At 41.8% G+C, this 24,875-nt stretch overlaps 1 protein-coding gene across 17 annotated transcripts in view; it reads left to right on the top strand.

Moving 5' to 3' along the window:
- The window catches only part of LOC121306465 (CUGBP Elav-like family member 4), a 257,123-nt gene that overhangs the window by 188,919 nt on the left and 43,329 nt on the right, over positions 1-24,875 (top strand). For 8 of the 17 annotated variants that reach the window (XM_041238388.1, XM_041238864.1, XM_041238530.1 and 5 more), the window contains 3 exons: positions 21,498-21,626; positions 23,076-23,155; positions 24,077-24,169. In XM_041238388.1, the coding sequence (XP_041094322.1) occupies positions 21,498-21,626; positions 23,076-23,155; positions 24,077-24,169 (302 nt within the window). The remainder of the gene's footprint in view (positions 1-21,497; positions 21,627-23,075; positions 23,156-24,076; positions 24,170-24,875) is intronic. The other 9 variants (XM_041239102.1, XM_041238620.1, XM_041239472.1 and 6 more) reach the window with 3 other exon arrangements.

The following is a 24,875-nucleotide window of genomic DNA, read 5'->3' as shown; positions in this document are numbered from 1 at the left end:
ACTGCTTTTTTAAGGACCTAATTTCACTGTATTTATTGTATATAAAAAATAATAAGTAGGTAAATAAAGGCAACAGTATCTCCGGCAGTTATACTGCATCTCCATCTATCTATCTATCGATCTATCTATCTCTCTAATGATCTATCTATCTATCTATCGATCTATCTATCTCTCTAATGATCTATCTATCTATCTATCTATCTATCTATCTCGACTTGTTTTGCCTGGCGGAGTGATTGTGGTGTGGAGTGGTGGTGGTGTGCGTGAGCACTGCTGGCAGGTTTGTCGGTCTTTTCCTCTTTTTTTTTGTTTCTATATTGTTTTGCATTTCTTGTTTAAAGTGTACTGGTGAACAGTTTTGTGTGCTGAGCTGATGGCAGGATGGCCGGCACAGGAGGGTGGCCGCCCCCAAACTTTTCTTTTGAAAAGTTAACCCGCCGACACGGAGTTAAAGTTTCCGCTGAGGGGTTTATCCCTTTGGAGGAATGTGTGCTCGCTATTGGGGAGGTAGTCGGTTGTGAAAACGTAAAATCGGCTTCTCGCATGAGCGGCTCGATTGTGGCTTTTTTAGGTACGGTGGAGTTAGTATCAATGGTTGTAGAAAAGGAGATTGTTGTTAATAATACTTTTCTTCCAGTAATTCCTTTAGCTATCCCAGCTAGGAGAATCACCCTTTCTAATGTTCCCCCGTTCCTGAAAAATGAAGTGATAGAGAGGGAGCTGGCTAGATATGGGCAGCTCATGTCCGGGCTGAAGAGAATCCCTTTAGGCTGCAAGCCACCACATTGGAAACATGTTATGTCATTCAGAAGGCAGTTGTTTATGATTCTTAAAAACAACGATGAAGATCTTAACATCACGCTTAAGTTTAAGGTGGATGGCAGTGATTATGTTATTTATGCAACCTCTGACTCGATGAAGTGTTTCAGATGTGGGACTGAAGGACACCTGGTGAAAAACTGTCCCGAGAAGGAGAGTGGGGAGAGGGATAGGAGTAAGGGAGACGAGACCGCTGATAAGCAGAAGCCAGGACCGGCCGGTGCTGGGCTCGATGGTGGATCAGTACCTGCGGGCAGCACGGAGGGAGAGCAGGCTAGTGACGGGGTGGCAGCTGAGCCCCAGGAGGCAGGCAGTGGCGCTGTAGTGGGGGCGGAAAGCCAAACCAAAGCACAAAATAACGCAAAAGAAAGTGAGAGCGTAGAAAGTCACGGAACGGAGGCAGAGGGTGAGCAAATGGACACAGAGGCGGTTGCTAGTGTGTGGGGTGATGTTCAGATACAGGTAGAAGGGGTAAAGTTCACAAAGGATATTGAGGCTTTTAGACTGCCGGGAAAAAAAAGGGTGAGCAAAATGGAGGACAGTGCTGTCACAAAACAACGCAGAGTTTCGTCTGATGGCAGTAGTGTTGGTATGGAGCCTGGGAGCGCTGCAGAGCCGAGCAGTGCGCAGGCTGTCAGCACAGTGACAGACAATCCCACTGGAGACAGTGAGGATGAAGGCAGTCTCACTGACTCCTCGCAAGCATCGCAATCGCTGGGCGAGTATAAACCCCGGGGAGGGTACAGTGTGCAAAGCATCAAAGATTTCCTGGAGCAGACGCAAGGGCGAAGGGGAATTGATGTTGAGGATTTTTTTCCCGATATTGATTTGTTTCTGAGCTCAGTGTGAGGTTTAAAACAAACCGTTTCTGCTCAGGAAACGTTTAGTACTCAGGAGCTAGTGCGCCTCAAACACATATCGAGCAAACTCCGTGGCAGTGTTAAACACAGTCAGTCCTGATGGCCAGTACACTCCTAATACTCTTTCTCTTTACTGTCTGCTTGTTTTTCTTTTATGAATATCAATGTGTTTCCTTTTCAAACTGCAATGGCTAGCTTTAATACCGGGTGCCTTAATATTAATGGTTGTAGAAGTGCTTTTAAAAGAGCCACATTGTTTGAATTTATCTCGCAGAAAAGTCTGCATGTTACGTTTTTGCAGGAGACTCGCATATATGGGGGAAATCAGGTTGATTGGGAAAGGGATTGGAAAGGGGATGGTTATTTCAGTAATGGAACAAATGTGAGAGCTGGGGTTAGTATTTTGTTTTCTGAGGGGTTTAAACCGAGCTCTGTAATTGCCTGTGAAATCGTACAAGGACGGCTACTTAGAGTTCAAGCAGTGGTTGAAGGCAGAGTCTTTGTATTTGTTAATGTTTATGCACCTACAGATGGTAGGGAGAGAGTAAGCTTCCTCCAGAGGCTTGAAGGTATTTTGGTCGAACGTAAAACTGATGAGGTGTTAGTTTTAGGTGGGGATTTTAATTGCACAGCTGATAGTAGATTAGATCGGATTCACATTGAGCCACATCCCCAGTATGCCAGGGAACTGGTTAGAATTGAAAACTCTATGGAACTAGTTGATGTGTGGAGAAACATTAATGCAAAGGACAGGCAATACACATGAGTTAAAACACATGGCACTCATGTTTCTATGGCTAGATTGGACTGGTTTTACACTGTTAAACATAATTTAAACATTTTTAAATCTTGTTTTATCAGCTCCACAAGCCTGTCAGATCACAGTTTAGTTTCTGTAAGTGTGTTGCTCCCCTCTCTGAGAATACAAAGTGCATACTAGTATTTTAATACTGCTTTGATTAATGATGAGCATTTTAGGAAAGTTTTTAATTTTTTGGGGGAGAGATGGAGATTCTCCTCGTTGCGGCAATGGTGGGATGTAGGGAAGGTGCAGACTCGATCTTTTTGTCAGCAGTATACTAGAAACGTCACAAAGAGCTTAAATAAAACCATGAGAGAGCTGGAGGAGGACATCCTACAGCTCCAGAGAGCTCTGGAGTCCAGCCCAAACGAAAGGCTGATTGAGGGCCTGAAATGTAAAAAAAGGGTGTTGGTGGATCTGCTGGACGTAAAGGTGCAGGTGGCTCTGGTGAGATCGCGGTTCCAGAGCTTAGTGGAGATGGATGCACCCACTCACTATTTCTTTGGGCTGGAGAAGAAGAACGCACAGAGCAAAGTGATTCATTGCCTGAGGACAGCGGCTGGGCAGGAGCTCAGGGAGCACGCAGAGATCCGGAAGCTGGCTGTGGGTTTTTATAAGGACCTGTATACAGCAGAGGCGGTGGAGGAAACAGGGGAATCACAGCGTTTGTTGCAGGACCTCCCTCAGCTGTCTGAGGAGGAAGCCAAGGGGCTGGAAAGTCCTCTGACACTCTCTGAACTCTCTGATGCCCTGCAGGGGCTGAACAATGGCAAGACACCTGGACTTGATGGCCTCCCAGTGGAGTTTTATAAAAAATTCTGGTCTCTGCTGGGAGAGGACTTGTTGGATGTTTTCAGGGAGAGTGTGCAGGATAAAGTTCTACCTCAGAGCTGCAGAAGAGCGGTCATCGCTCTCCTCCCTAAAAAGGGAGATTTGTGTAGTATTAAAAACTGGAAACCTGTGTCGTTGCTCTGTGCCGATTATAAAATCCTTTCTAGAGCCCTCGCAAACTGCCTCAGGACTGTGATAGGGCGAGTGGTGCAAGGAGACCAAACATACTGCGTTCCAGACAGATCCATTTTCGATAATATCTTTCTAATTCGAGATATACTGGCAGCCTCCAAGCTTTTTGGTTTCAATGCAGGTGTAGTGTCGTTGGATCAGGAAAAGGCTTTTGATGGGTAGATCACCTTTATCTGTGGAGGGCACTAAAAGCTTTTGGGTTTGGGACCAGTTTCTTAGAGAAGGTTCAGCTGCTCTATGATGACGTTTCCGGTCTATTGAAAATCAATGGTGGCTTAAGCGCCCCTTTCCCCGTTCAGAGAGGTATTAGACAGGGGTGTTCCATGTCTGGTATGCTCTATGGTTTAGCAATAGAGCCTCTTATAAATGAGCTGAGGAGGGTATTGACTCGACTGTCCATTTCTCAGTGTCCCGGTAAACCAGTGAAGGTAACAGCTTATGCAGATGACATTGCTGTATTTGTTAACAACCAAACTGATGTTGACAGTGTAGGCACCTGTCAAAGACTGTTTGAGAAGCTGTCATCTGCTAAAGTAAACTACTAAGAGTAGTGCAGTGCTTCTGGGTGACTATCGTCCTCCAGTTTTACCTGCTGGATTGCAGTGGAGCAGCGGCAGCTCCTTTATCTGGGTGTCCATCTCGGGGATGACAGCACAGTGCAGAGGAATTGGGAGGGGGTGGTGGAGAAAGTGAAAGGCAGGTTGCAGCGGTGAAAATGGCTGCTTCTGCAGATCTCCTATAGAGGTAGGGTACTTATTATTAATAACTTGATGGCCTCTAGCTTGTGGCACAGGTTCATCTGCTTGGAGCCCCCACAGCCATTAGTGAAACAGGTTCAGGCTGTGATGCTGGAGTTTTTCTGGGATGGGGTGCATTGGATCAGACAGTGTGTGCTGTACCTGCCTCTGGCTGAGGAGGGGCAGGGACTCATAGACCTTTCTAGCAGGACGGAGGCTTTTAGGTTACAGGCCCTGCAGAGGCTGCTGTACTGCACTGAGGACCTCCCATGGAGGTAGTTTGCCTGTGCCTTCTTGCAGCAGGTGGGGAGGCTGGGTCTGGATAGGGGTCTTATTTTGCTAGAAATGGGTAAACTGGAGATGGACTGACTGCTAGACTATCATAAGAGCCTGCTGAGGGCATGGCAGCGGGTGCGTATTGAGCAGAGGGGCAATGAAAACATTAGCCTTGATTGGCTCCTAGAAGAGCCGTTAATATATAATACTTTCTTGAAGTGTGATGTTGTTCAGTCTGCTACTTTTATACATGTTAGTGAAGGCAGGTGTTGTAAAGCTTAAAGCCCTTTTAGATTTCAACACCTACAGCTGGGTGACTCCTCAGTGGTTAGCGTCTGCTCTGGGGATGCGGTCTGTCCGCACTGCTGAGCGTTTCCTCACCCAGGTGTGTGCTGCTCTCCCCGGTGAGGGGCTGGATCTCTTGAGACAGCTGTTCAGGGATCAGAGTTCCACACACGGATTCCCCCTTTCCATCACTGTTAGTGTCCCCAGCGATCAGTCAGGCTTCTGATGGCAGGGTTATTTACTGACTGTAGAGGGTCTGAGAGATCTCCCTCTGTGCACAGTAGAGGGGAAACAGCTGTATAGGGTGTGTGTAAAGGGCCGTTACCAGCAGCAGCTCAGGGCAATACCAGACACACACTGGAGAGAGAGGCTGGGGGTGGCGGAACAGATAGTGCCAGCTTGGAGAACCCTGTGTAAGCCATCACTCTCAAAAAGATCTGGGGATCTGCAGTGGAGGATCTTACACACCATCACTGCCGTTAACTCCTTTGTGAGCATCATAAACCCTGCGGTGAAAGATTCCTGTCCATTTTGCTCACAGAGGGAGACTGTTTATCACTGTTTTGTGTTCTGCACCTGATTAAAACCTTTGTTTGCTGCTCTGAAGGAATTGCTTGCTGGATTGGGTTTTGTGTTCTCTGAGGTGTTTTTTGTTTTTGGTTTTAAGTATTGTAAAAAGAGAAAGTACTCAATCCAGCTGGTGAATTTTATTATTGGACAGGCCAAACTAGCAATTTTAAAGAACAGAAAAAACAAAATGAATGACATTTTAAATACTGATCCTTTTGTCATTTTTAGAATGCTTGTGTTAACACGGTGTGGCAGGCTGACGAGTGGATAGAGGCCCAGAGACAGACTGCAGTTCAAAAAATCCTAATTTTATTATAAATAAACACAAAAATAAAGTGCACAAGGGCAAAACAAAGGAATTGAAACACAAAAAGAAAAACAAAACTTACAAAATAAAGGTTTCCAGGCTGGGCAATGCCTTCACTGAATTTAGCAAAATTGAAAAATCTCAAACAACAACCACCAACCTGCTTCCTCAGCTCCCTCTTCCCAAATGAGAAGCAGAGGCCTCCTTTTATGTCAGGTGGCTGGGCGCTGATTGATCGTTAATTAAACTAATCAACTAATCAACCCCAGCCACCTGAACATAATAAACCCAGGCAGGTAGGGGAAATTAACCCCATCCCTGCCAATTTAAAAAGGGCAGAGTTTTGCTCTGCCACACACGGGTTAGACTGGATTTTAATTTCTATAAAGCAATGCATAATACAGAAGTGTTTGAGGAAGTCTGGTGTGTAGACAGTGTGGTGTGTGCTGTTAAGGATGGTGATCTGGAGGAGTATCTGTGATGTGAATTTTTATGTGTCTATAATATTTGATGTATTGTTTTGTTCAGCTTGGGTGGATCTGAATTGATTTTGTGATAATATCTGTTTTATAAATACTGATTTTGTGTATTCTATTTAATTGTTAAATAAAGTTTTTTCAAAAAGTAAAAAAAAGTATATGTCTATCTATCTATCTATCTATCTATCTATCTATCTATCTATCTATCTATCTATCTATCTATCTATCTATCTATCTATCTATCTATCTATCTATCTATCTATCTATCTATCTATCTATTTGTCTACTGCATCTCTATCTATCTATCTATCTATCTATATGTTTGTCTATTTGTTTATCTATCTATCTGTCTATTTGTTTATCTATCTATCTGTCTATTTGTTTATCTATCTATCTATCTGTCCATCTTTCAGCATCTGATTAGTTGGTTTATTTTTTTGTTAAACATAGCAAACTTGCTGATATGCTTGCAGCAGTCATAGTGACATTCGGCAAAAAAATATATATATATAGGTTTTGCTTCATCAAATATTGCATTCCAGCTAATTGTGCTAATTTCAATATTTCCTAAAGGTACTGGACTGTGTCTTCCAAGGCCCTGTTTAGATACTTTACATACAACTTGATAAGAGCTAAGAATATTTGTGCTTCTCAGTATGAAAAGCTGGGAGAATTTCTCCACACGGTATCAACCCCTCGGAGGATGTATTCCCATGCACTGGTGCTTCAGGAATACTTGTGTGTGTATTCTCCAGCTCCCATAAGACTTCAAATAGCACCTTTCAACTGAACCACAGCTGAAAACACCACCCCTCCAATGCAGGTTCAAGCAAAACTGTGAGGATCAAGCAGAAGCAGTGCACCTGGGATGAAATCCAGCAACTTGCTTGAGACACCACCCTAATGAGCTGCTACAGGAGAACATCACATTCCTTTACAGATGTCATGCATGTTAATATATGCGTTTTATCATGTACTCTAACAAAAAGGACCAAATGTGCAAAATTACATTTTGTAAAAATATTCTTGCGCTACCACAAAAATAGTCAAACCATAGACAGCTTTTCCACTTGTACAGTTATCATCTAATGCCATCAAAACCTCTATACACTTAACTTAGGAACGTTTGTTACATTTTTAATGTGTTAAAGTCAGTGCCTAATAAACTAAATGAAATCCATTGGTAATGGTACATGAAACACAAAGCTGTGAGAGTGCTGATGGGACAGTTCTTCATATGTGCAAACGTCCCCCAAAATCCTTTGCAAAGGCTTACTGAACATGCAGACTAATAGGTAAGATACAAGACTTATTGAGTGTCAAAACGTGTACATTTATTAAAATATGAACTTTATAAAGTGATGAGTGCTCAGTGAAAAATAAACTAGTGCAAGACGTTTCAGATGCTTTGAATTGTGATGAAACATGGTGTACATGTTTTTTTTTTTTTTACAATTTCACAAATTCTCACACTAAATATTATGCAGGAACTCGGGCTTGCATACGTCTTGGGAGCCATTTAGCTCGATTTCATCAAACTCTGCACCTTTAAAGTTTTGGCTTTTGGGGAGTGCCCCAATCGGGGAAATGCATTATGGGTGCATGATTACTCTTCTTTCTGACTGGACTGGACTGGGTTTGCCTCACTGCAGTGAGTTGTAAGAGCTAGGCTGGCTGGCAGGGGAATCCTGCTGCTATTCTGTTGAATTCGGGAATTGTTTAAGGATTACTGTTCCTGCTAATCTTATCTATTTAACAAGAGCACCTTGGCTAGTAGCTACAGGCCTTACCTGCGCTTGCAATTGCAATGCAATCACTGAAAGTTGTAAGGAATATGGATAATATTTAACTATCTGTTTGTCATCCCTTGATAAGTGTTCTTAATTATCATTTCTTACTGTTTCTGCACTCATTCTGCATTTTTAAAAGTCACCAGCATATTTGGCCTGAGTGCAAGGTCTCCGAACATGCCTGGGCAAAGTGAAATGTGTGTTTTGTGGCCAGTAGAAAATGACTACTAGGGTGTGCTGGTAAATTGTTCCCTCCTGAAGAGTTTATTGGAGATTTTGCATTGCAAATTCTGCAGGTTTTGCAGCAGTTTTGTAAAAGACTAGAGAAAAAAGCTTTGAAAATATGCCCATAAGTATCCTATAACCAAGCACTTTACTTTGCCTCTCTGGGCTTTGCAATGCTTACCTATTCACTACCGTGCTATCACTACTTTTCATTACACTTTGCTATGATTTTACTGTGAGAAACTTTTATAAGGGTTCAGCCTACTGTAATAACCTGTAAACCCCTCAAGAGGAATGCCCCCACCCCCCTTAGACTGGCACAGCTGAGCCTCAGGTCTTACACACGTAGCGTGCCACAGAGTGACGTTTACACAGCAGGGGGGAAGCCGAGCCAGTGCCACCCACCGCACACAATGAACACAGCGTGTCTACAAAAGAAATCTGGATTCATAAAGTCATGGACCAAAACAAACTGCACTGCTAGCCTCTGTCTGCTCTGGTAATTAAACACTGTCTCTTCCCTCACAGCCAGCCCAGGCGGCTTCTCAATTCTGAAATGAACTCAATGAAAAAACCCAGCCTCCTCACCACACAGTGTGGAACTTGAGTAAACAAAGTTTGGGTTTGTTAAACTTAAGCAAGGCCATTCGGCCCCGTGATGCTCATCTGGTTCCTAGGAGCTGAGTCTGTCCCAATGAAAAAAGCTTGATCGAACCTACAACCAAAAATAATCAGGGGGGACTTGACTGAAGTCTTTAAAATCTTGAAAAGAGTTGACAAAGTTAAACCAAACCAACACGTTAAGCACAGCACAGAGGTCCAGCAGGGTCAGGGCAGGCTGACAGAAACGGTCCAAGGTTTGGGGTTATGCCAGGGATTTTAAAGTCCTTCAAAACCCCCGAACTGGCGTATCACTACCCACGGTATCCTTTCTGTGAAGTAACTGGAGCCCAAGAGATCCTGAGCAACCTCTAATGATGCAATGCTTTTGAATACAAAAAGGAAAAGAAATAAGAGGAAAAAAAGAAAACCCAGGCTCTGTCGCATCAATTATTTACAATGTATGTGGGGGGAAAAAAGAGAAATCAGGACAAGGTTCTAGTTACAGAGCACAGAGCCCAGGATTTGAAAGGAAAGCAGTTGGCTTGTGTCCTCTATAATGTGGCTTGACGTCTGTGTCGAAGGGGAGACGTTCTGTTTGATCACTCCACTGTGGGCCTGGGGAATGTAGAGGGTACACTGAGGTCTGAGCGAACCTGGGATCGGGGAGCCTACCCCTGTAACCTTTCCTTCTGCTTCAGCAGACAGATAACGTGAAGCAAAGAAAGAGGGGCTTGAGAGCAAGAAGGGAAGGGAAGTATATTTATTTTTTGCAAAAGGTGGGGATTCTGGATCTTATAGTTAGTTCTCGGCTCATTTTTAAACATCTCTTTCAGCTCTGGATCTTATAGTTAGTCCTCAGATCATTTTTAAACATCTCTTTCAGCTCTGGATCTTATAGTTAGTCCTCAGATCATTTTTAAACATCTCTTTCAGCTCTGGATCTTATAGTTAGTTCTCGGCTCATTTTTAAACATTTCTTTCAGCTCTGAGTCCTATAGTTAGTTCTCAGATCATTTTTAAACATCTCTTTCAGCTCTGGATCTTATAGTTAGTCCTCAGATCATTTTTAAACATCTCTTTCAGCTCTGAGTCCTATAGTTAGTCCTCAGATCATTTTTAAACATTTCTTTCAGCTCTGGATCTTATAGTTAGTCCTCAGATCATTTTTAAACATCTCTTTCAGCTCTGGATCTTATAGTTAGTCCTCAGATCATTTTTAAACATTTCTTTCAGCTCTGAGTCCTATAGTTAGTCCTCAGATCATTTTTAAACATCTCTTTCAGCTCTGGATCTTATAGTTAGTCCTCAGATCATTTTTAAACATCTCTTTCAGCTCTGATCTTATAGTTAGTCCTCAGATCATTTTTAAACATCTCTTTCAGCTCTGAGTCCTATAGTTAGTCCTCAGATCATTTTTAAACATTTCTTTCAGCTCTGGATCTTATAGTTAGTCCTCAGATCATTTTTAAACATTTCTTTCAGCTCTGAGTCCTATAGTTAGTCCTCAGATCATTTTTAAACATTTCTTTCAGCTCTGAGTCCTATAGTTAGTCCTCAGATCATTTTTAAACATCTCTTTCAGCTCTGGATCTTATAGTTAGTTCTCGGCTCATTTTTAAACATTTCTTTCAGCTCTGAGTCCTATAGTTAGTTCTCAGATCATTTTTAAACATCTCTTTCAGCTCTGGATCTTATAGTTAGTCCTCAGATCATTTTTAAACATCTCTTTCAGCTCTGAGTCCTATAGTTAGTCCTCAGATCATTTCTAAACATTTCTTTCAGCTCTGAGTCCTATAGTTAGTCCTCAGATCATTTTTAAACATCTCTTTCAGCTCTGAGTCCTATAGTTAGTCCCGAACTGTTTCCCGAACTGCACTTTGTTTCGAATGAATTGCACTAGTAAATCAGTAGAACAATGGCATCACAGTGGGTGAAGTGGATCCTGGCAAAGAGAGAGAACAGAGACAGACAGGGAGGAGGGGGGCAAACCTGTCTCTCTGCAGTGGTAGAAAAAGCAAAGACACTAGACAGCTACAGAACCTAGCAGACAAACCTCAACCATCAGTAAACTCACACCGCTCTTTATAAATCAACCAATCACAGTTCAAATTCCAATACATCTTAACCTGCGTATAGATGTCATCCTGTGCATTGAACAGGCATAGTCCTATAACAAAAATATAAATTGTTTTATGTTCCTGTGTAGAATGTACTTATTTAAAACATATGTTAACACATGGTGTGTAGGGAAACCGCAGGAGATTACATTTCTTATAATAATGAGACAACCTACCCGGGACTTATTAACTTACAATGAAGTTTACTCTCATCGTGCACCTTAAATACGAGCACCCTAGTCTAAACACCAATGTCAGTTCTCCAGTGCTGCCATCTACTGCCATAGACAGCTTTGATGTAAGTAACTACCTGACCCAAGCAATGAACTCGTCCCACTAGTGGCGGAAGCCTGCCCTGACTCTTGGGAGGGTCCTGTGGAAGCTGCAGGACTCTGATCAAGCTGTTAATTATTCAGAGAGTCAGAGCCGTCTGAGGGGCTGGCTCCACTGATCTAGCAGCATGTGGGGACTTGTTTGATCTCCGTTATAATGAGGTGTTAGTGGGGCTGATTAAAGCACTAAGCATGTTTCTGACCCAGGCCCTGACACTGCGGTGCTTGTGGAGCCTGGAGCTTGTGATTTTCAATTTTTTGTTCACAGAAAATGACAGCACGTAATCCTGCTCTAGTAATTGACTTGAATTGCATTGCCTTGGTCTGTGTTAAAATGGGTTTCGCTTTCCAGAGTCAGCTTATTAATACGGCTAAAAGCAGAGGCCCTTTAATATCTTAAATATCCAGACATCCACTGCCTGCTCAAGTAGGCAAGCGATATCATTGCACTGATAAAGGCACCAGCCAAAATATTTGTCGACTGGACTTAGTTTCACCTTATAAATTGAGCAAAGGGGTGGTCCAGGCAGGGAACTTGTCAATTGAATAGCTAGGATCTTATTTGTCCTTCGATAAACAATATGTCCACCTGCATTTTGGCTTCGTCTAATGGGGAGGGCAGCTATCCTGCCCCCCTGCCCATGGCTTCCCTATGGTCAACTTCTGCTTTTATCTGCAAGGTAATATAAGGGCAGGGGTACCTGGAAAGGCCAAAGGATGTAGTGTAAATTATGTATAATGTAGTCGTTGGCTAGAGTATGTTTTAATAAATAATGTGTTGCATGAGTTTCCTGACTGAGTTTGTGATTGGGTACATTTGAAGTTACGGATGAACATCCTTCCAAGAGTTGTAATTGAAGCAAATGCAATATGAACAGTATATTGACTGAAACCTTTGGTGCGCTCCCTATGGGCCAGAGTGGAAGCTGTGCTAATGTGGAGCTCATCATTTACCAAACTGCTGTGCTCTGTGACTCATGTCTTTCTATTTATAGCGTGTCCCTGTCTCTCTCACACCACACCTCCAGTTTCTCAGTTTAGCACTGTAAAAATCTGCATTCAAATATGAGTTAATGTGTCATCTGTGGGATTTCAATTAGTAAGAGTGGAGCACGAAGCAAAGTTGAAAGCAAACTATTTCTGCTATAAAAAGAGACACCATGCTCATGACATTATAACCGATTATAAATTATTCAAAATTACTAAAACTAATATTGTATGTGGGAAAAACTATAAAGCATAAAAGGATTTTTGTTGTTTTTTTTTTTTTACTTTGGAATTGAGTGAATGTTCTGTGCAGGGATGACACCTGTGCACAAGATAAGATGCAGTGGAATGTTGGCAAACACTTAATGGTGATTGGTTGATCTCTCATACGTGATTTATAATAAAACTTGATTATCAAGAAAAAAATAGAATCCTTTGTTTAATAGGGCCTTTTGGAAAAGTTATACCCTGTTGTTGGTCACTCGTCTGGCCCGCAGTGATCCACGGGACAAGCAGCTATTCTAGCAGAGCAGTTGCATTCCCTATCTCTTCCCCCAAGAAACAACATGCTCCTGTACAAATGTTCCACTGTCAGAATGCATTGCTCTGCACCCTACCCGGCAGTATATTGCAGCTGATTACTGTTAATACTGTTTTGTAAAAAAAAGAAAAGAAAAAGAAAGCAATCGTTGTTTGAATGTGCAAAGAGAGAGAGGGAGAGGGATGAAAGGTGACACTAACAATCCTTTATCAAATCTCCCCTCGCAGAGAAATTACATTTTACAGCTTAGTGACAGTGAAATTGCTCACTAAAACGGGTCTTTATCGACTCCTGTTAAGATGGATGCAGTTTGCATGGAATGAGAGAAGATTTTACCATCTGAAATAAAACGAATCGGTGGAGGGGTCATGAGCTCACTATAGAGCTGCTGAAGAAATAAATTGCAAAGATTTTTTTTTTTTTTAAACTGTCAAAAGATCAGTTTATATGCAAACTTATCACAACAATTTAAATAGACAGTGAGGTCTAGTGGTTAGAGATGAGGACTGGGAGCCAGGAGGCAGTGTGGTCTAGTGGTTAGAGCTGAGGAATGAGAGCCAGGAGGCAGTGTGGTCTAGCGGTGAGAGCTGAGGACTAGGAGGGAGTGGGGTCTAGTGGTTAGAGCTGAGGACTGGGAAGGAGTGTGGTCTAGTATTAGGAGCTGAGGACGGGGATCCAGGAGGCAGTGTGGTCTAGCGGTGAGAGCTGAGGACTAGGAGGGAGTGGGGTCTAGTGGTTAGAGCTGAGGACTGGGAAGGAGTGTGGTCTAGTATTAGGAGCTGAGGACGGGGATCCAGGAGGCAGTGTGGTCTAGTGGTTAGAGCTGAGGTCTGGGAGGCAGTGTGGTCTAGTGGTTAGAGGTGAGGACTGGGAAGGAGTGTGGTCTAGTATTAGGAGCTGAGGACTGGGATCCAGGAGGCAGTGTGGTCTAGCGGTGAGAGCTGAGGACTGGGAAGGAGTGTGGTCTAGTATTAGGAGCTGAGGACTGGGATCCAGGAGGCAGTGTGGTCTAGTGGTTAGAGCTGAGGTCTGGGAGGCAGTGTGGTCTAGTGGTTAGAGCTGAGGTCTGGGAGGCAGTGTGGTCTAGTGGTTAGAGGTGAGGACTGGGAGCCAGGAGTTATGCATACAGAATGGATCAGCTAAAAAACATACTTTGATACTGTAATTTATTCAATACTTTTGTTTGCAGTAAAATAAATATATGTAGTGGTGCTGTGGAAAAAAACATCAAGAAAAAGTGAAACACTGCTTATGCACTTTTAATGTATTCAGACAAAAGAAAGGAAAGGAAAATAGGGCAGTCAACCACAATCAGAGTTATGAGGAATGCAGTCAAATGTCAAGTGTATCAGAGTAAGAGAGAGAAGCGGGGAGAGAGAATTACAAGAGTCTGCGTTTGAATTACACATTGCCTCCGGAGAAAAATACAATTGAGAAGCTGGGTTGTGTGGAATAAAAAACTGGTTTAGTTTTGCAACAGAAAGAGGTGAACAAATAAGTGTTTCGGGCTGCTCTCACAAAATTACATTTTATTATTGAACAGACTTTTTCATTTTATTATTGAACAGACTTTTTCATTTTATTATTGAACAGACTTTTTCATTTTATTATTGAACAGACTTTTTCATTTTATTATTGAACAGACTTTTTCATTTTATTATTGAATAGACTCTCATTTTATTATTGAACAGACTCTCATTTTATTATTGAACAGACTCTCATTTTATTATTGAACAGACTTTTTCATTTTATTATTGAACAGACTTTTTCATTTTATTATTGAACAGACTTTTTCATTTTATTATTGAACAGACTTTTTCATTTTATTATTGAACAGACTCTCATTTTATTATTGAACAGACTTTTTCATTTTATTATTGAACAGACTCTCATTTTATTATTGAACAGACTTTTTCATTTTATTATTGAACAGACTTTTTCATTTTATTATTGAACAGACTTTCTCATTTTATTATTGAACAGACTTTCTCATTTTATTATTGAACAGACTCTCATTTTATTATTGAACAGACTCTCATTTTATTATTGAACAGACTTTTTCATTTTATTATTGAACAGACTCTCATTTTATTATTGAACAGACTTTTTCATTTTATTATTGAACAGACTTTCTCATTTTATTATTGAACAGACTTTCTCATTTTATTATTGAACAGACTCTCATTTTATTATTGAACAGACTCTCATTTTATTATTGAACAGACTTTTTCATTTTATTATTGAACAGACTCTCATTTTATTATTGAACAGACTCTCATTTTATTATTGAACAGACTCTCATTTTATTATTGAACAGACTTTTTCATTTTATTATTGAACAGACTCTCATTTTATTATTGAACAGACTCTCATTTTATTATTGAACAGACTTTTTCATTTTATTATTGAACAGACTTTTTCATTTTATTATTGAACAGACTTTCTCGTTTTATTATTGAACAGACTTTCTCATTTTATTATTGAATAGACTCTCATTTTATTATTGAACAGACTCTCATTTTACTTTTAAAATAAAATCCCTATTTTGAGGCAATAAAACTTTTCTTGTTCATAAAACTATTCTATTTTGTTTATTGCATAAAAGCTTGAGAGTCTCATAAATGTGATTTGCACAACAAATTTAACAAAAAATAATAAGCGTGTATATAATTTGTAGCGAGAATCATGTCTGATTGTATCACTGTTTCATTTTGACATCAACATCACTGGCAGAAACAAAGGAAACTAATTATCTTTCTTCTTGCAATCAACAGCACAAGCCTGAGATACACTGACACCTACCAATACATTAGAAATAGCACATCAATTAGGGCAGTAATCAATATTGTCAAATGGCGTTTAAGAGCTCTGGTATTTAAAGCACATTACAGTGCAAACTGGCCGTGTTAAAGCATCGGCTCCTCTAACACCAGCCTTTAACTGGGCCGGTCCTCGTGAAAGGGATGTTAAGTTGCACCCTTGAACCTCAAGAAGCTGGCAGAGGCATCAGGGAGAGCATTAGGAGGAATGCCAGGACAGCTGGCAAGGGCAGGGAAAAGTGCCAGAGCACTCTCGCATGGTTCCATTTACTGGACAAACAAAATCTAAGGGGCTTGTTACCAGGAGGTTCCTTGTTCAATCTCAGCTCAGCCATTGACTCGCTGTGTGTGACCCTGAGGAAGCCACTTAACCTCCTTGTGCTTTGTCCTTCAGATGAGACGTAAAAACCGAGGTCCTATTGTAAGTGACTCTGCAGCGTAGTTCATCGCCTGGTCTCTGTAAGTCGCTTTGGATAAAAGTGTCTGCTAAATGACTCATTAATAATAATAATAAATAATAATAATAATAATAATAATAATAATAATAATAATAATAATAGAGACACAAATAGAGGATGTAAAGTAAGATTAGAAGGTGTGTTTGCAAATGTAAGTGGATATCAGTGACTTTACAAGGGGCCTGGTAGCGAGTACCCATGCAACCGGCTCTCCCCTCAACATGGGCTGCAGGGAGCAAATGATCCCAGTTCCGATTTCACAAAACCGCCAGCGAGATGGAAGCACAACCCTGGTAGCAAGCGGGTCATGAGCCTGCAGTCAGACGCTTTAACGCATATGTCTGAAACCAGACGAATCACACATTGATAACCTGCTTCAGCAGCACATGGCAGGGCCGGGCCACGTGACGGCAAGGCTTTGAGATGCTGCTCAGACATGTGGCGTCGCTGAGTGACCGGGCCACGAGCAGGAAATTAACAAGCAATTAACCTTTAAAGAGCATCCTGTTACCACCCACAATGTGCGTGAGTTTGAAAGCAATGAGTCTCCGATCTAATCCTCTGTTTCTCAGCACCCCAATCAGCTCTCAGAATGGAGATGAGTGAACGAGGCTCGGGCTGGTGTGACTGCACAGCTCAGAGGGTTCACACGCAATCCCTTATAAAGGGTTACCGTGGTATTTCTGCATGGTATTTTTGCAGTTTTATTATGCTTTTCCCTTGATTATACTCTGCATTTACTATAGTGGTCTGCCATGTTTATTAATATGCTTTACTATCCCTCATCATTCATTACAATGCTTGTCTGTGCTTTACCATGCTTTCACTGTGCTTTATTACACTTTGCTATGCTTCTACAATGGGACACTGGAAATGGATTTTGCAATGACAATGGATTGTGGATTGCTGAGCGTATTATTTGATATGATTATATGAGCGGGCTCTTGTGACTGTGTAAATGTAACAAGGGGATATGGAAAACAAGGAGCTATAAGGAGCAGTGCTCTGTGATGCCGATGTGGGTGATGAGCCCTGTCAGTGAGGTGAGATGAGGTTACAAGCTCTAGATCCACTAATGCCAATGAGCCTGGCTCCTTTGTATTGGGGTTAGCATGCTGGATTGCAGTGTGCGAGGTTGCTGGTTCATGTCCAACCTTTGCTTGTTATAAAGGTGTTTAGCTCATCAGTACTCAAGATGTGTGACCGCACTGTATTCATCACAGAAGTTCTTTTTTTTTTAATGTACGTGTAAAAGTTGCTATCTGAAGCAAGCTCATTAGCTTATTTGGTTACATTCTCTAGTGTTTCAGAAACAAAGCATGGTATTTCTTCAAGTTGGGATGGGGCGTTTCAGCACTGTTCTCCAGCTGTGTGGGTGCCCCAGTGGAATGGTGTGTTTTACGTTCATGATTAGACGATTCTCTTAGATTTTTCTCTTGTTGACATATTGGTGGCAATGTCAACAGCACTGTCAAAAATGACAAGGAGCACATTGACAGCATTGGTGTTGACACCAGACACCCTCCTGGAAATAAAGAAATATTCGGAATGTTTCTGAAATACGAAGAGCAATTATTCAACACAGCCTCGCATGTCTCATTGAGACCTGACTGGATTGATTTGTTAGGCTTCAGGCAAACCAAGTCTCGGGAAACAGAGTCGGGAATGGAAAGCAATTGAGGATATTGCTGCTGCTGCCCGAGATTAGAATATTGCCATTCTGGTATCTGGGTTAGGTGTTTTTAGTCTGAATTCGGAAAGCCAGAGCAGGCATTGTGTGTCTTGTGAGCCTGGAAGGCAGAGCAGTAGCAGGTGTCTGGTTTGATCAAATCAATCTCTCCTTGTCTACGGTTTGTCACTCTTTGCAGACCTTTCTGTTTTTAGCATGGCTTGGACACTGAAGTCACTGGTGATGATGCTTCACTGGTGAAGCTTTTATGTTTGATTGTTATACGGATCTTGATGATTTCTCTAAATCGATCAATCACTTTTCTTTCCTGTCTCTCCTGTGGCATAGAGTTAAGCTAATAGTCTACCTCCAAACATTCAGTAAAACTTTAACTGTACATCTCTGAAATACCAGGACAGACCCATGCAAGACAAAAAAGACTATACATACAAGTTTAATAAAGTTTAAAGTAAGAGCTATGCATGGAGAATGCAAGGATGAGAAAGGATTTCATGCAGGTGTTGCACAAAAAATACATGGGTTTTGCTTGGATGATGCAAGGAATTTGCAATTTTGACTGCAAGAATTTTGCACAAAATTGCACAGGCATTGAAACCATCTTTATGCTTGTATCTTCCTTGCATAGTTCTTGCTTTAAACTTGTGTTTCATGGTCTTGCGAGTCTTGCTTTATCTTAAGTCCTGCATTTGCATGGAAGCCAGCTGTCAGTAAAGTCCTAAATATTTAGCATTTAGTGTTCACTTTATAGTGTTTCACTTGTATAAACACAAATGTGATGATTGAAAGTCCATCTTCTGAATAACTTGTTCTAGGTCTTGGTGTGTTAAGTGACTGAGAGAGAGAGATGGAGAGAGAGAGAGAGAGAGCGAGAGAGAGAAAGAATGGGGACTGAAAATCATTTTATTCCACTGACTAGTAGCTTTTACACAAAATAAACCATTTATCAAATCTGGTAGCTATTGGGAATATAAGAGCCCATTTTATAAGAACAGAAATGATAGAACCCTGGTTTAATAAATGCTTATCACAAGTAGGTCTCAAAGACTGACAATTCATTCACTAGAAATACTACATTCATTACCCATAATCTGGTGGGTGAGAATGTGTGCCATGCACATTGGAATGCATAGCCGATCCCTTTAAGAGTTCATATGTGATATTAAGCTCATTGCATGTCTCCACCCAAGCAGCGGAGGGGGTACAAAGCTTCATGTCAAGATGTAGGTAGTCCATGAGAGGGAGAGTTAGTGGAAGCTCAAATACTCTGGCATACTGCAGAGTACATGTTGTTTTCTTTATTTGCATTCTCACTGACTGTTATATTTTTATTGAGAAAGTATTCTGTGTTTGTAGTTTTATTGAGAAAGTATTCTGTATTTGTAGTTTTATGGGGAAAATGTTCTGTATTTGCAGAGTTTTATTGAGAAAGTGTTCTGTGTTTGTAGTTTTATTGAGAAAGTTTTCTGTGTTTGTAGTTTTATTGAGAAAGTATTCTGTATTTGTAGTTTTATTGAGAAAGTATTCTGTATTTGCAGAGTTTTATTGAGAAAGTATTCCATATTTGCAGTTTTATTGAGAAAGTATTCTGTATTTACAGAGTTTTATTGAGAAAGTATTCCATATTTAGAGTTTTATTGAGAAAGTATTCTGTATTTACAGAGTTTTATTGAGAAAGTATTCCATATTTGCAGTTTTATTGAGAAAGTATTCTGTATTTACAGAGTTTTATTGAGAAAGTATTCCATATTTGCAGTTTTATTGAGAAAGTATTCTGTATTTGCAGAGTTTTATTGAGAAGGTATTCTGTGTTTGTAGTTTTATTGAGAAAGTATTCTGTATTTACAGAGTTTTATTGAGAAAGTATTCCATATTTGCAGTTTTATTGAGAAAGTATTCTGTATTTACAGAGTTTTATTGAGAAAGTATTCCATATTTAGAGTTTTATTGAGAAAGTATTCTGTATTTGCAGAGTTTTATTGAGAAGGTATTCTGTGTTTGTAGTTTTATTGAGAAAGTATTCTGTAAGAGTTTTATTGAAAAAGTATTCTGTATGTGTAATTTTATTGAGAAATTATTCTGTATTTGCAGAGTTTTATTGAGAAAGTATTCTGTATTTGCTGACTTGGATTGAGATGCATTATCTTCAGCAGTGAAGATTGCATCCCAGTACAAATATGAGAAATATGGCTCAATTAGTTAAATGTGATCTCTCACGCAGGGGTGCATGCACTAATATTCACAATACAACAGCAATGATCCAATTTTCTTGCATTTCCATAGAGATGAATAATCTAGACATGCTCAATTCTAAAAGTAAGGGCTGTATTGTTGTGTTTTGTGTCTTCCAGGCTCGTTTCCCACTGTCTCTGAGATTGCTGGAGCAGTTTTGCAGCAACGTGTTAATAAATTGAGAGAGACATTCTCTTCCTTTGAAGCCTTAATTAGACCTCCACTCTGTAGCAATACATTTAGAAAGACACCTATCAGATGATAGGCAACATGTCTCCTTTTCAGCAGAGATTTAATAGTGTATCACACGGCTTAATACGACCCAGACAAAAGCAAAGTGTCCTGGTGTATATTAAAATAGTGTCCTGGAATATATTAAAATAGTGTCCTGGAGTATATTAAAATAGCAGGGGGGGATTATTATATAACTAATAAATCGCTACCTGTAATTGTGCGCTTCCCATATGTGTGTATTTAGAAATCTTGTTTTAAAACCTGAAACAGTGGGAACGGGTTTAGCTGGGGAGCAATGTTGGGGAGAGAGCAAACACACCTTGTCTTGTCAGTAGCACTGTCCAAAATCTAGGACATTAAAAATAACCCAGCACAGTAATTAGCCAGTTTGCAGTTTTCCCCGCATGCATTTACCATTGTTTACTATGTTTTGCAATTTTTTCACAATATGCTTTACCATATCTCTGTGCTTTACCATGGTTACCTATGATTTACTTATGCTTTCACTGTGCTAAACACAGCAAACAAATCAACATGATTCTTCCCATAGTGATCCAGTAGGGTAGCACTTGCCTATTCTAATTAGATCTTGTAGATCCTACAAAGAGCATAGCATGGAAAACATGTTAACGGCTGATGTGTTCAATAGAGTTGTAGTGTTTTATATTCACTTCAAAAGAGGACTGCCAAGGTTTTGAAGGTACCTCTGGGCTCCCAATGCAGCGCTCTGTTTCGTGATCACCTCAGTGTGGTTGAGCCCTCAGACTCTCAGTGTAGCAGTGACCCTGCTGTCTTGAGCATGGTAATGACCTGCTGCTACCCTCAGTGTGGCTGTGACCCTGCTGTCTTGAGTATGGTAATGACCTGCTGCTACCCTCAGTGTGGCAGTGACCCTGCTGTCTTGAGCATGGTAATGACCTGCTGCTACCCTCAGTGTGGCAGTGACCCTGCTGTCTTGAGCATGGTAATGACCTGCTGCTACCCTCAGTGTGGCAGTGACCCTGCTGTCTTGAGCATGGTAATGACCTGCTGCTGTCCTCAGTGTGGCAGTGACCCTGCTGTCTTGAGCATGGTAATGACCTGCTGCTACCCTCAGTGTGGCAGTGACCCTGCTGTCTTGAGCATGGTAATGACCTGCTGCTGTCCTCAATGTGGCAGTGACCCTGCTGTCTTGAGCATGGTAATGACCTGCTGCTGTCCTCAGTGTGGCAGTGACCCTGCTGTTTTGAGCATGGTAATGACCTGCTGCTACCCTCAGTGTGGCAGTGACCCTGCTGTCTTGAGCATGGTAATGACCTGCTGCTTTTGTTTCAGAAGACAGAAAACTATTTGTGGGCATGCTCAATAAGCAGCAGTCAGAGGACGATGTGCGCCGGCTTTTTGAGTCCTTCGGAAACATTGAAGAGTGCACCATACTGAGGGGCCCTGATGGCAACAGCAAAGGTGAGTCTTTGCAGTTCCTTTCACCTGATTAATCCACACTGGAACTCTCTGTGGAAATGTCTCAGTGTCAGAACTATTTAGTAAACATGTTTCTTTTAAGCAAGCACATGTTTTAAGTATTTTAGCATCAATTGTGTTTTTACTCTGAAGTCAATCTACAAACTTAATTACAGATATTTGGGACTAGTCCCCAATAATGTCAGAAAAATTTCTTATTAATGACATTTAAAACATTTCTGAAACAAGTGGGGTAAAATAGGCAACAAGTTCCCTAGCCACAGCTCTTGTTCTGCAATTATTTATCTGTCCAAATACTCAATGAAACATTGTGTGTACAGCACAGAAAATACATTTGAAACAGTGTCTCCCTGTTCTTGAAAGTATGTTGAGAGCTTTTGGGAGATGTACTGCTATTAGAGTTGGTGTAGGCTCCCCATTATCAACATGGAATTTTTATCTTCAAAAAATGAACATAAAGGCACTGTCCTCATACAATCAGGGGTGCAGGGAGGAGTTGGGGGTGCAGGGAAGTGGAGGGGGAGTGCAGGGGAGCGCAGGGGGAGTGCAGGAGGAATGCAGGGAAGTGGGGGGATGCAGGGGAGCACAAGGGGAGTGCAGGGGAGCGGAGGTAGAGTGCAAAGGAGCGTAGTGGGGGTGCAGGGGATTGCAGGGGAGCACAGGGGGGTGCAGCGGAGTGCAGGGGAGCCCAGAAGAGCAAAGGGGGCGGTGCAGGGGAGTGAGGGGAGCGCAGGGAAATGCAGGGGGAGTGCAGGGTAGCGCAGGGGGGTGCAGGGGAGTGCAGGGGAGCGCAGGGGAAGTGCAGGGGAGTTCAGGAGGGTGAGGGGAGCTCAGGGATAATGCAGCGGAGTGCAGGGGAGCCCAGGGGAGCAAAGGGGGCGGTGCAGGGGAGTGCAGGGGAGTGCAGGGGAATGCAGGGAGAGTGCAGGGTAGTGCAGGGAGATGCAGGGGAGTGCAGGGGGGTGCAGGGAAGCTCAGGGGGAATGCAGGGGAGTGCAGGGGAGTGCAGTGGAGCGCAGGGGAAGAGGAGGAGGAGTGCAGGGAAGCACCGGGGAGCTCAGGGGGGGGTCTAGGCTGTGCCAAGTTGCCAGTCTTTCATGAAGATTCTACAGGGAGCATTGCATTGGATTGCATTAGCTGTGGGGATCTCTTCTCACAGTGTCACAGAGACCCCTACCGGCCAGTCACTCAGTGAGCTCAGGGTGACACCTACAAGGCTGGCCTTTATCCTCCAGGGGCCAGGAGCTCATCGACATCCACTCACCATTTCTCCTGAGCTGCTGTGGGGAATGGTTGAGGCGAGGAAACACAATGGACATTCTCAAATTAGGGAAGAAATTGGGGGTAAAAAAATTGGGAAAGGGGTTAAAATAATTGAAAAGATAGTAACAGCAATCCCTGTCCTGTCCCTCTGTTTGTCTCTCTCTTCAGGTTGTGCCTTTGTGAAGTACTCCTCCCACGCGGAGGCCCAGGCTGCTATCAGTGCCCTGCACGGCAGCCAGACCATGCCGGTGAGTACACCCTGTCCATCAGCAAGCTTTCAGCCAGCTCCTGCTGAAACACGCTAGATTCTTTCACTGCTGCTGGCTAGTGACATACACTGCAATCAGGGTTACCTCTCAGTTAAGGTGTGGCGTTAAACTCCCTTACCCGTTATTGAATTTCACTGCCCCCACCCCCCCCCCACCCCCTTTATCAGAACTAATCCCTTTAAGAAGTTTCTTGAGAAAAGTCAATACTATAAAACTTCCTATTCATTCATGTTGATCCGCAGGTATTATAGCCACTTTTCCAATCCAGAGAGAACCCCATTTGAGACAAAAGTGACCTTATTTTCAAAGCGTTTACTTTCTGTAATTTTTTAAAGGAGAAAAAAAAACATGGAAATGTTACAAAATGTAAAACAAAACATCTTGAGAGTGCTGAAGGGAGCTTGAAATATATCACTTAGCTGTAGAAATAACAGGTCTTTTACATCCCTCTTTCAAAAAATAGGAGTTAAAGACTGGAGTAAACACTGTAAAAATACAACAGTAGGCAGTTCTGCTTTCTATAAAAGAAGGGAGAAATACATGAAAGGACACCGCCTAGCACAGAGAGCAATGGGAGCTGGAATACTTGTGGAACAACCTGAATAACAGTGAAGCTCTATAGGGTTGTACCTTCAGAGGTCACTGACAACACAAGATGAACCGTGTTAGGGAGGCAAAGGGTGCTGAAGCTAGTCTAGGGAAGGGACATCGATTGCCGCACCTTTAAAGTTATAAAGACAGACGAGCGAACAGATAACGCGCTGATGTTTACGTTTCTCATCTCAGGCTGCTAACTTGCCCCACTGTAGTCCTTATTTCTTCATTTACCTTCTTCATTTGTTTCTTTTGTATGCATGTATTTATTTGCATTATTTTTTTTATTTATTTGAATTTATCCAGGATATCTCAGCTGACAGCGTAGTCTCGTTCCCGGTGGTGTGGCAGGGACAGCAATACATCAGACACTTATACACACAAGATGACTATTACAAGGTATTTAGGCTCTGACCCTTTCTCAGCACCTTCAAGGGAAACACAGCTTCTGTGCACTTCCGCCACACTTTCCATTATGAGTTGCTATTTATTTCTGCCATTTGTGTTTATTTATTTTTTAACTTATTATTCTATGCTATGTGCAAGGTCTGTGTAATAACTTATGCATGTATATATATATATATGTGTGTGTGTGTGTGTGTGTGTGTGTGTGTGTGTGTGTGTGTGTGTGTGTGTGTGTGTGTGTGTGTGTGTGAGTGTCTGTGTGTGTGTGTGTGTGTGTGTGTGTGTGTGTGTGTGTGTGTGTGTGTGTGTGTGTGTGTGTGGGTGTGTGTGTGTGTGTGTGTGTGTGTGTGTGTGTGTGTGTGTGTGTGTGTGTGTGTGTGAGTGTGTGTGTGTGTGTGTGTGTGTGTGTGTGTGTGTGTGTGTGTGTGTGTGTGTGTGTGTGTGTGTGTGTGTGTGTGTGTGTGTGTGTGTGTGTGTGTGTGTGTGTGTGTGTGTGTGTGTATGTGTGTGTGTGTGAGTGTGTGTCTGTGTGTGTGTGTGTGTGTGTGTTTGTTTTCTCAATGTTTGTACAGCTATGCACGTTTTGCATCACCCTATAGAATTAACTAATTTTGCTTCATAAAGTCAAATGAAACCTGTTGAATAATGATACGTAAATATATTGAATTACATACCACTTTGTGGTTTTCCATATACATTA

The sequence above is a fragment of the Polyodon spathula genome, chromosome 1 (assembly GCF_017654505.1).
Source record: "Polyodon spathula isolate WHYD16114869_AA chromosome 1, ASM1765450v1, whole genome shotgun sequence".
Lineage (NCBI taxonomy): Eukaryota > Metazoa > Chordata > Actinopteri > Acipenseriformes > Polyodontidae > Polyodon > Polyodon spathula.
The sequence above is the reverse complement of the archived record's forward strand: the minus strand, read 5'-3'. Positions and strand labels throughout refer to the sequence as shown.